The following is a 12142-nucleotide window of genomic DNA, read 5'->3' on the forward strand; positions in this document are numbered from 1 at the left end:
CCACCACATTTTTGGCTGTGCAGACAGTTTTGGCATTAGCACCAGCTGCCACTCGGGGACCAGTGTCTCCTTGGGTGTTAACCACCAGACTATTGGCTGTGCAGACACTTTTGGCATTAGCGCTAGCAGCCACTCAGGCACCAGTGTCTCTTTGTGTGTTAACCATCACACTGTTGGCTGTGCAGACACTTTTGGTATTAGCACCAGTGGTCGCTCAGGCACCAGCATCTCCTCAGGGGTTCACCACCATATTGTTGGTTGTGCAGACACTTTTGGCATTAGCACCAGCAGCCACTCAGGCACCATCATTTCTTCGGGCATCAACCACAACATTGTTGGCTGTGCAGACACTTTTGGCATTAGCACCAGCGGCCACTCAAGCACCAGCTTCTCTTCCGGTGTTAACCACCACATTGTTGGCTGTGCAGATACTTCTGACATTAGCACCAGAATCTCCCGAGGGGTTAACCACCCCATTGTTGGCTGTGCAGACACTTTTGGCATTAGCACGAGCTGCCATTCAGGCACCAGTATCTCCTCAGGGATTAACCACCACATTGTTAGCTGTGTAGACACTTTTGGCATTAGCACCAGCGTCTGTTTGGGCATTAACCACCACAGTGTTGGCTGTGCAGATACTTTTGACATTAGCACCAGCTACCACTAGGGCACCAGAATCTCCCGAGGGGTTAACCACCACATTGTTGGCTGTGCAGACACTTTTGGCATTAGCACCAGCATCTCCTCGGGTGTTAACCACCACATTGTTGGCTGTGCAGACACTTTTGACATTAGCACCAGCATCTCCTCGGGTGTTAACCACCACATTGTTGGCTGTGCAGACACTTTCGACATTAGCACCAGCGGTCACTAGGGCACTAGCATTTCCTCAGGGGTTAACTACCACTTTGTTGGCTGTGCAGACACTTTTGGCATTAGCATCAGCTGCCACTTGGGCACTAGCATTTCCTTGGGGGTTAATCACTACATTGTTGGCTGTGTAGACACTTTTGACATTAGCACCAGCAGCCACTTGTGCACCAGCATTTCCTTGGGCGTTAACCGCCACATTGTTGGCTGTGTAGACACTTTTGCCGTTAGCACCAGCTGCCACTTGGGCACCAGCATTTCCTTGGGCATGAACCACCAATTGTCGGCACTTCAGATGCTTTTTGCATTAGGGCCAGCTGCCAGTTGGCAGCAGTGTCTCCTTGGGTGTCAGCCACCACATTGTCAGTGCTTCAGACACTTATGATATTGGTGCTGGTCACCTTATTGGGTGCTAGCCACCACATTGTTTTCACTCCAGACTCCTTCGGTGTTGGTGCCAGCCTCCACCTAGTCGACATGGGTGCACTCTCCTTGGATAGAACATGTTTTGACTCCCTTTGGGAACCTTTGCATTTTTTTCAATGCTAAGGTTGTGCACCGAGAACAATTATGTTCTTATCTCACTTCTTCAGTGTTTGTGGTTCAGAACCAGTGTAACTGTGTGACACCCCTTCATTCTTTGCTGAAGGATTTGGCTTTGGGCACTATTGTGCAGGAGGTGGAGAAGTAAAGCCCAAGGAGTTGTTTTGTTGCTCACAGGTGTGTAGGCACTCTTCCACCACAGCAACAGCCTGATTATTATGTTGGTAGCAACAGCCTGCTTTTTTATATTGGTAATAACAGCCAGTTTTATATATTGGTAGCAACAGCCTGCTTTTTCTGTTGTTGTAGAGCACCAAGAGAAGGAGTGTTACAGTACTCCCCTCCTTTCCCAGGCTACCCTAACGAGTTCCCCCATTAGTTTTCCCGTCCTACCTACACTATAAGGAGAAGCTCCAGATCCTGCAGCAAGATGCAGTTTTTATTTTGCAAGGCAGAGTGGAATTTGTTACAAAGTCATCTCATGGTTTCTGCATTTACCTGTTTCTGGTATAAAAACTTCATGAGGGATAGAGACCAGTACTGAATGTCTCAAAACAAACTTTTTGTTGTTTGTCAGACTCAATTTACCCTGGAGGTGACAAGTTTGGTTTTATTGGCAATCCAGAGGAGGATTGGATGCAGTCACTACATATGCTGGATGCTTATCTCCACATTTTGCTTCTCCCCAGGTTTTTACAAGAATCCTGTTCCATTTGCACAAGTGGACTTTCCTCAGGCTCCTCTTTCTAGACAATTGTATGAGTCTAGCAGAAGGCTGTGGAGAAGCTTGAAGCAAAAGTCAACCTTTTAAATTAGTTCGTCTTTGGGGAATATTAATAAATTAGTAAGTCTGTGAGGAATATTAATAAATATTACAAATAGCTGTCTCTGCTGAGACAAATGACATCCATAGGGAAACTGGAACCAGTTTAAGGATGGGGCCAATCCAGTTCTTTCTGAAGAATCAAAGGAATAGGAATTCAACCAGTTTTCATGTAATTCTGGTCTCAAGGGATTTAGAAGCCCCTGAGATGGTGAAGTCATTGACCTCATTTATAAGGTGCCTCGCTCCAGTTGAAGAGCTCAGACCTTATGTGGTACATTCAGTTGTGTCAAGTGAATCATGGGGTGTGGTTGCAGCTGGCAGACGTGTCAGGGGTTTGCTCTGCGGAGAAGTGGGAGCTACACATAAATTGAGTGGAGATGCTTACTGTTTAGAAGATCCTTTTAGCATTGGAGGAGCTAGTGCAGGGCACAAATTTGCTTACCTAGGCAATCAAGAGTCACAGACTCAGAGTTTTGTTCTTGACCAAGTTGCATTTTCACCTGGGTGGAAAGACCATTTCTCTTTTCCTCAGTTGTGCCAGGAAATGAACATTGTGGCTGATCAGTGGAGCAGGGAGGACTGATCAAGTTCTATCTTTGGAATGGACTCTGCATTAACAAATCTGTGTCAATGGGAGTTGAAGGCACTCCCCTTCCAGATCTCTTTGCCACAAGATTCTACTTTTGTCTGCTAGTTCAGGATCCAATTGGAGCGCATGCTGTTGGACTGGTTTTATCTGGACCTCTATACTTTGATTCCAAGGGTCCTGACAAATTCCAGCCAACTGCAAATTCATGCAAGACCTTGGTGACTCTATGGTTGCCATGCAGGGTATGGTTCCACATTTTCTGTCACAGCTGATGGACTGCCCTAGACACTTCCCATTAAGAAGGGATCTTTTCATGCACCCTGGATGCATGAGATTTCACCAAAGCTTCCCCATGCTTCAGCTGACCATGTGGAGACATTTGATTGTCTTTTGTAAACAAGAGGTTTTCCAAGGAGTGCAGAAGATCCATCATTAATCCTAGAAGACAATTAGCTGATGCATTGTACAAGAGGCAATGGTCAGTCTTTAGAGCTTGGTGCTTTTCCATGAGGATTTCCCACATTATATTTCTATATAATAACCTAAAAAAATTCTTTACTCGTTTACATTACACTAAAGGCTTGTCTGTTCATGATATCAAAGGGTATTGCTTCATGTTAGCACCCATGTTAATATGTTCTGGTCTGGATCTGTCTCTTCTAATCTGGGCATTAAGGAGGCCTCCGATTAAACCACGGGCTGGGATCTAATGTAATGTGGAAGTATTTAAATATGTTTCCCTTTAAACCCTTAAACTCAGCCTTCCTAAAAGAGTTGATGATTGAGATTGTTTTTTACAGTCAGTCGACTCCAGGCCTTTGACAGTTTGGTTTTTACTTCTCTAGGAACAGTCCCTTCCTTTTTGCCCTTCTTTAGGGTGAAGAGTGAATTGTAAGTCTCAGGCTCTTCCTTGATTGTTTTTTTGTGTCCCAGACCCCAATCTGTCTTCCTTGATACCAGATGGGTAAAATCCTCCCTATGTCCAGTCACAGTGTGGTCTCTAGGGGCATAGTACTAGGGACCTCAGACAGTGTTTTAAACCAGGTCAACCTATGTTAAAAATGCCATGGCCTCTTCATTTAAGGACCTGGCCAAGGAACCACACACTAGTCTAGACTCCTCTTACTTACCGTTCCTGAAGGTAAGTTTCGCAAAGTGAGAGCAGTGGCATCTACCTACAATTTCCAGCCTTGAGCGTGATCAATGCAGCCCAGTGAAGATGTAACTCCATATTTGTCTCACACTATTTGCAAGATGTAGAGATTCAGTATGAATCATGCAGAGCCCTTTCTTCCCTCATTAGGACAGGGAACTCATATCCTGAATGATTAGGATAGCTGCACTCGAGCCTTTCCTATTTACTTGGGAAATTTTTTGAAGGGTATGAAGGTGACTATTTTGAGATATGTAAGACCCTTCATTCAGTTACCATCTTTGCTCTGCTGGCACAGACATAAGGCCTCTTGTCCCACTTCCATCAAAGTGAGAGTGGTATCCCCTGCAAGGAGCCTCTAGCATCTTTCAGATGTCCTTGCACCATAATGAGTTGGTCCTCTACTGGCAACAGTACCAGCAGATTGATTCTAATCATTAGGTAAGAAGCTTGTTTTTCCTGGTGGAATTTTGTTTTCTTGGGGGTTATAATTATTTGTCTTCCCACCCTTTCTTAAGTGAGTGAATCAGCTGTCATAATAGAGGTAAGTTTCATTTTAAAAATAGAGATTTTTATAATAAACTTTGTTCTTTAAATACTTACGTCTCTATTATGTATCCCCCCTTGTCAGTAGATATTTCAAACTAAACGATCCTATCAGTTTTTTCAGTTTTCACACTATCGTTCTCCTGCCTGACACAGGAAATAGCTATCATAATAGAAAGGTAATTATTTAAAAAAATGTTATTATAAAAAAATTTCTAATTCTCCTAACATGTAAACCTGAAGTTCTCTACATGAATGGCTCACCTTAGTCAACCCTTTCATTTGTTACCTGGACTAAAAGGCAAAGTGGAATGCGGACTAACAGGTGGGTGGGATTTTCTCGTGCTAAATCCTATGTAATAACTCCATTTTTGTATATTTGAAAAAACACAAATTAGTTTTAAAATTGCTATTTTTCCTAACACAACCTGAAGTTCTTTTCCTTACATGTTCCACTTGAGCCGCCCCTCTTGAATCCTGAGCCAGAAGGCAAAGTTGAGTACAAACAGGTGAGCTGGGCTTACCGTGCTTGCAGGTATTTAATTAATTGCCTTGTCAGTAAGTCTGAATGGCTATTCCCAGCTCATTCTTGAAGAAATCTTTTACATATAGGACTTCATGTGTGTATGTTATGAGAAATACAGATTACTTTCAAAATTTGATATTTTGATAGGTTTTCTAAACCAATAACCTGGTCCTAAGTTCAGATCCACATGTATTGACAGCTTTCCCCTCTTACTACCTTTGAAACTGTGTCCTTTTGTATACTTTGATAGTTTGCTGGAGATAATATATTTTTGCTCCTTTTCATATGTCCTCATATCTCCTATTCTGTATGTTTTTGGTCAGATAAGTCCATTCACCCTTTTAACATTCATATTTTACATAACTAAAAACAGTCACTACATTGTCAGATATTTTGCCTTGTACACACTTATTCATAAAGTTAAAGCCTCACTTATGTCCACTTGATTTGTCAAGCCCTATGAGTTTTTTCTCATATGTAATGCTGTAATTGCAGGAAGGATGTAAAAAACCTGAAAGAGGGAGAAGAGGAGAAAACTAAAGCATATTGTGCTTTATGCATTGCTCGATCTGGCTATGATCCATCTTTGTTAAATCAGTTATCTGGAGTGAAGGAACTTGTCATCCAACAGAAGACACCAGTAAGGGTTCTACATAGAAGGCCCTTGTTAACACGTCCTAGAATTATACATGAAATGTGGGCTTCCAGCATTGACAATTTCTTTTTCAAGGTATCCTGTAAACTATTACTTATCTTGTTTGTTATGCTTGAAAAATGCTATTCTTGCCTAAAGAAGAAAGTTTATTTAATCCCTAGTGCCTAAGAATTTGCCTGAGAGCTTTTTGCACACATTATAACAAAGACCTTCCATGAAAACCTTATCAGAATTGTGCATCTGGTTGGTATAGTGAATGTGAGGACATCCTGAATTTATTTTATTCACTTCTTTCTGCACATGCATTGAATTACCTCACCCAGAAATGATTACTGTATTTTATAATCAATTGAATACAGGAAATTAAAACGAGGATAAGAGAGGTGCTTTGTATGAAAGATGAAGAATAAATGATAGGGAGTTAAAATTTGAATTATTAACATTTCATTTGCCAGCATCCTGTCAGTTGGCATTACCTTGGCTATTGTATATGGTGCCATTGTGGTAGAGTTTGGAAAATAGGTTAGTATGACGAAATTTTTTTTTCCAACTTTTGTGCAAGTATGTTTTTGTTTGTAAATGCTTGAGGTGTTAAGTTTTGATCTTTGTTTTTTCTTTTTACTTGCAGTTTGCATGAGCATTTGTAATGAATGATTGGGCTCCTCTTCACCTGAAATAGAATACAGAGAGTGTAAGGAAGGTATTGAGTGACATACTGGCTGGGTGTTGTCTAGTTTATTACTGGTTCATTACTGAATAAATGTACAGAATCTTCATGGTTGTTATTGGCTGGTGCGAGCCACAATGTAGTTTTAGCACACAGACAAGACAAAACAGAGATTATGGTTCGGACATCTGTGCTTGTCGACAGACATACAGATGGTGATTGTGAGAGACATAATAAATGTACAATGATAAAACATATATCAGTGGAAAGGACAGGAAATTCCACATATGGACATTTGCATGAGATTCGAGACAGATTAATGAATAAAGTGCAGTAGCATATATATGTGAAATGGCGATACGTTTGGCGTCTTCACAAACAGAAACATACATACAGTTTGATACAGAAGATTCGGTTGAACATTATGAGTGCATGATCAGAATGCTTGCATGACAATGCAAGTAGTGATGATTGTACATGAATCGGGACAAGACAACAATGGTTAGAGAAAAATAGACCTGAATATTGTATGGTAGAAGTTGCATTCCTTCGAGCGATCGCCGCTGATGCACGGTAGAGAGAGAGAGAGAGAGAGAGAGAGAGAGAGAGAGAGAGAGAGAGAGAGAGAGAGAGATGCTTTGTCTTGTTTTGTCCGATGGGTGACTCACACACATGTGTGCCCATAGGACTGCCATGCGGTCCCTTACAATACTGCCCCCAACAAGGCCCCGATAGCGGAAATTGTCTTGCTGACAATTCGAATGGGCGCGAAGGGCTTGGGCTTTGGGCAGGCAGCAGGCTGAAGGGCGACGCCGGTCAGGATGATGCCAGCCAGCAGGAACTCGAGGAGGACGGCAGCGGGTTGAAGGATGACGTTGGCTGATCCTTCGGTAGCCAGCTCAAGCGGGATGGCAGCAGGCTGAAGGATGATGTCGGCTGATCCTTCGGTAGCCAGCTCGAGGGGGACGGCAGCAGGCTGAAGGATGACGTCGGCTGGTCCTTCATTGGTCATCTCATCTGGTATGAGTTCGGGGGTGGCGTCAGGCTTCCTGGAGGAGGCGTCCAGGGCTCCGGTGATGGGATGGGTCATCTCGGAGGGTCGGACATCTACTGGAGGCGCGGGAACGACGGAAGGCTGAGTCGAGGAGGCAGTGAAGGGTTCGTTGGCGCGTGGTCGTCATCGTGGGTTAGACGTCTACCATCGGCTCCTTCAGGTCACTCCGGGGTCACCAGTGTAAGGAAGGTATTGAGTGACATACTTGGTGGGTGTTGTCTAGTTTATTACTGGTTCCTTACTGAATAAATGTACAGAATCTTCATGTTGTTATTGGCTGGTGCGAGCCACAATTTAGTTTCTACACACAGACAAGACAAAACAGAGATTATGTTTTGGACATCTGTGCTGGTCGACAGACAAACAGATGGCAATTGTGAGAGACATAATAAACGTACAATGATAAAACATATATCAATGGAAAGGACAGGAAATTCTACATATGGACATTTGCATGAGATTCGAGACAGACTAATGATTACAATGCAGTAGCATAATGTGAAATAGCGAGACGTTTGGCGTCTTCACAAACAGAAACATACATACAGTTTGATACAGAAGATTCGGTTGAACATTATGAGTACATGATCAGAATGCTGGCATGGCAATGTAAGTAGTGGTGACTGTACATGAATTGAGACAACAATGGTTAGAGAAAAATAGACAGGAATATCGTATGGTTCCTTCGAGCGATCGCCGCTGATGCACGGTAGGGAGAGAGAGAGAGCGGGATGCTTTGTCTTGTTTTGTCCGATGGGTGACTCACGCACGTGTGCCCATAGGACTGCCATGCGGTCCCTTAGAAGACCAAGACATCAAAGAAGGGCAAACAGAGATTTTCCTTCAGAGGACAGGGGGTGTTGGTTAGAATATTATGAAAGTGACGCTAAAATGACAGTGAAAGAATTACTTCGAAGAAAGAGACAATTAGAAGAGTAGTTACAAATAGAGGAAGAGATAAGGCAGTGGAGCGAGAACATAGGGAGTGAACGTGAAGCTGCCAGATTGCAGAAACAAAAGCACTTGGTCAGGCTGCTGTTGAGGTGGTCAAAACCAGTTGATGGAGACTCTGGTCAGTTGATGTTCATGTGCTTTGCCTCGAAAGTGGTTGCTTTTCTGTTCTGGGATTTTGTGTTGGTTGTGATTGCTTGGTTGTGGTTTATACAGTAAATTAGGTTAAGGTTCTTTTTGATGGTTGTTGTAGATTAAGATTAATGAATTAGGTTAAGGTTCTTTTGGTGTCTGTTGTAGTATTAAGATTGAAGTTAGGAAAAGTTTTGATGGTCATGGTAGTATTAAGATTCATAAATTAGGTTAGGGTTCTTTTGATGGCTGTTGCAGTATTAAGGTTAATAAATTAGGATAGGTAAAAAGAGTTTTCTTTAACCTCTGAATTTGTTCCCATCATCCAGCACCAATAATATCAAAGAAAAAGCCCCTACATAATAATTTGGCATCCAACGTGGGTCATTGATAGTCAAGTAAGAGTGGAGTACATAATTGGAGATGGCAGAGGGAGCAGGTTTGGAAGGTGTTGGGTCAGGTGAAGGGGAGCAAGGTTGGAATGAGAAGTGGGATAGGCTGACAAGCATCATGATCAGCCTGCAGGACAGTAACAGATCGATTTGTTTGTGTTTATTTTGTATACTATTTCAGTGTTATGATTTTTCATTACGTTATTATAATTGTGGTGTCGAGCAGTGTATGGCTCTGATAACAATATTTATGTTGCTACTTTATTATTTATGATTTATTATGCTGCCTATTTATGTGTCATTATTGTTATTGTTTATGCTATCTGTATGATTGCCTAATTTTGGAGTTAATTTGATTTTTCATTATGCTATTATATATAATTGTGGTGTCGAACAGTGTATGGCCCTGATAACAATTTTGTGGTATGATTTTGTGTGGTGGATTTGTCTATTGATTCCTCTACTGGTTTTAAATGCTGTTATCTTTGTTAATTGATCATTTTGTGTTTTCACCACCCAAAACCTTGTCTCACTTGTAAATAATGTAAATTAATTTGTATAATAAATTAGTATTATGGTAATTTGATTGTTTTGTTCAGTCCTCCTCCTTCCTCGTTAGTCTCACTTTCCGTCAGTCATTCCAGCCCAACTTCATGCTTTTATTTTGAACCTGCTGGTCTCTGTTGATGGGACCATTACATAGGTGTGATGCTAGCCTTGTTGGAGGAGTGTAGGAGAGAGACTGGGTGGAAAGAGGAAGAAAGAATGTGTAAGTGAATGTGGGGAATAACAGGAAAAGGAACTGGAGCAGGAGCCGAGATAGGATTAGGAGTGGGAGTGTGAGTAGACCGAATGGGAATGTGAGGAGAAGTCAGATGGGGATGAGTAGTAGTGATAAGGAGTGTTACTGGTGTAGAAGGACTGGGCATGTGAAAACAGATTGCAGGTGGGCCAATGGCGAGTGTTTTGGCTGCTGAAAGAAAGGCGTATGTTGGTGAACTGTTCATAGGCAAACGAGTTGAAGTGTTTTGGCTGTGGAAAGGTGGGTCATCGAGTGAGAGGACTGCCAGAATGGAGGGAGAGTAGGAGTAAGTGGAAGTCATTGTGGAATGAGTGGGCATTTTGCCAGGACATGTAAGAACCCTGTGAGTAAGTATGAAGGATGTGGAATGGAGGGTCACGTGAAGGAAGTCTGCTGTGCCAAACCCCAACCCCAGGGAAACTTAAGTGTGAATGGGGTTTACCATGGTGAGCCCCCTGGTATGGAAGAGAGAGATATGTTGCATGTGAGAGAAGGCTTTGTATGTGGGAATATCTGTTTTGCAGAACGAGTAGATTGTTGTTTGTGTGTTAGAGGAGAATGTAGTGGAGTGTTATTGAAAACATCGACTGATACTGGTTGTAGCAGAAATGTGGTTTTCAGAAAGGTGTATGAGAAAATAAAAGAAAATGTAGCACGGAGGGAGGAATGTACTGGATATGTAACAGGGATTGGTCAGTGGTCTGGTTTTGAACTATTTTAATATTAATTAACAGGGATTGAAGGGTTGGAAGTAAAGGTGTGCACGAGGTTTGTGGAGCTGGTTACGGTTGCTGGAGGAGGAGGATTTTTACATTGTGGATAGAGTGAATGAGAGGTATGATATGTTGCTGGGGTATGCATTTTTGAAGAGAAACAGAATAAGAGTGTACCCGGACCAAGAAATGATAAGAGATACAAATGAGGAGTGAAACGAATGTGAAGTTGTATGTGATGGAGGATGGGTAAGTAAGTTTGAAGATGGTTTCTGGAGTGGAGGTGTATGCAGTGGAGGATGTACAATTTCCAAGAGATTTGGGAAGTGTGAAAGTAGGGTGGAGAATGAATGTTGGAGTTGGTGCAGAAAGTTTGGGTGAAATATTCATGTTGGATGGTAGCTCTGCGTGTTATGAGATAAGGTGGGTCATACATGTGTTTGATGGGGATGTAATGGACCCAAAGGTGTGCACAGATGTGTGGGGATATGAAAAAGAAAAGGTGGAGAGGCATACATCTGGGTGATAGATTGGGAAGCTTAAGAAGTGTGGTCGATTTGAGTAACGATAAACACGTAAAGGGATATGATGTGACGGCCGAAGGGGAAAAGTCAGAAGAATAGAGTAAAGAAAAGCTTAGGGAAAAGGTAAAATTGAATGAGAAGCTGTGCAAGAAAGAGAAAGAGCAGGTGTATGAGCTGTTGTGGGAAAGAAAGGGTGTGTTGAGTCAAGGTGATGAGGACTTTGGGACAGCTAGATTGCCGGAATTCCGTATTTGGCTGACAGATAATACACCAATTCATCAGTGACCCTGGCATTTCCCGGCTCCGGTAACGCCAGAGATTGGAGAGCATTATGAAGAATTAGAAAGGATAGAAGTGATTGAACCCAGTAAGAGTGCTTGGAATAGTCCAGATGTGCCGGTAAGAAAGCCTGATGGGAGACTGAGAATGTGTATTGATTATCAGAGAGTAAATGAAGTGACAGTGAAAGAAAGATTCCCTGTGTGTGCGGTGTACACTATGCATGGAATGAAAGTACTGTATTTAATAAGATAGAGCTAGTAAGGGGTTGTTATCAGATGCAGTGGCGGAGGATTTTAGGCTGATAACTGCATTCTTGACTACGAAAAAAACAGTATCAGCTCTGCAATCTCAGTTTTAGATTGGCTAATGCCCCAGTGCATTTCAGGGAGTGATGAATGTGATACCGAGTGGTTTTCGTCATGAAAATGTGTTGGTGTTTCTTGACAACATTTTGGTGATGAATAAGACTGTAGAAGAGCACAAGAGATTGGTGCGAGCTGTGTTGAAGAAGTTAGAGGAAGTGGGAGTGAAAGCCAAAGTGAGTTAAGTGTGAGTGGTTCATGGAAGAGGTGGAGTGTTTGGGCCATAAGGTGAGTGAGTCTTGGGTACAAAAGCAGAAAAGTTTGTGCAGAAAGTGAGAAGTTTCCCTTGACTCAGGACCACGTGGGAGTTGTGTGGATTTTTGGGATTGATTGAGTTTGAAAGAAAGTTTGTGGAAGATTGTACAAGGATTGCAAAGCCATTGTCAGAATGGCCAGGCTGTAAGAAGAGTACAGTTGTAAGGTGGTATTTAAAGATGGTGAAAGCATTTGAGAAACTGAAAGAGGAAATGGTGAAGCATGTGGAGTTGGCTTACCATGACTATTGTGCGGATGCCAGTAAGTTACAAGTGTTGTATATAGATGCAAGTGGAGTGT

General features: G+C 42.4%; 1 protein-coding gene across 6 annotated transcripts in view; it reads left to right on the top strand.

Annotated features, from left to right (window-relative positions):
* Positions 1 to 12142, top strand: part of Pus10 (Pseudouridine synthase 10) — a 361563-nt gene that overhangs the window by 242418 nt on the left and 107003 nt on the right. For 2 of the 6 annotated variants that reach the window (XM_067100515.1, XM_067100520.1), the window contains one exon: positions 5549 to 5783. In XM_067100515.1, coding sequence (XP_066956616.1) covers positions 5549 to 5783 — 235 coding nt within the window. Of the gene's footprint in view, positions 1 to 5548; positions 5784 to 6336; positions 6960 to 12142 lie in introns of those variants that run through there. The other 4 variants (XM_067100514.1, XM_067100519.1, XM_067100518.1 and 1 more) reach the window with 3 other exon arrangements.

Source organism: Macrobrachium rosenbergii, chromosome 56 (genome assembly GCF_040412425.1).
Source record: "Macrobrachium rosenbergii isolate ZJJX-2024 chromosome 56, ASM4041242v1, whole genome shotgun sequence".
NCBI lineage: Eukaryota > Metazoa > Arthropoda > Malacostraca > Decapoda > Palaemonidae > Macrobrachium > Macrobrachium rosenbergii.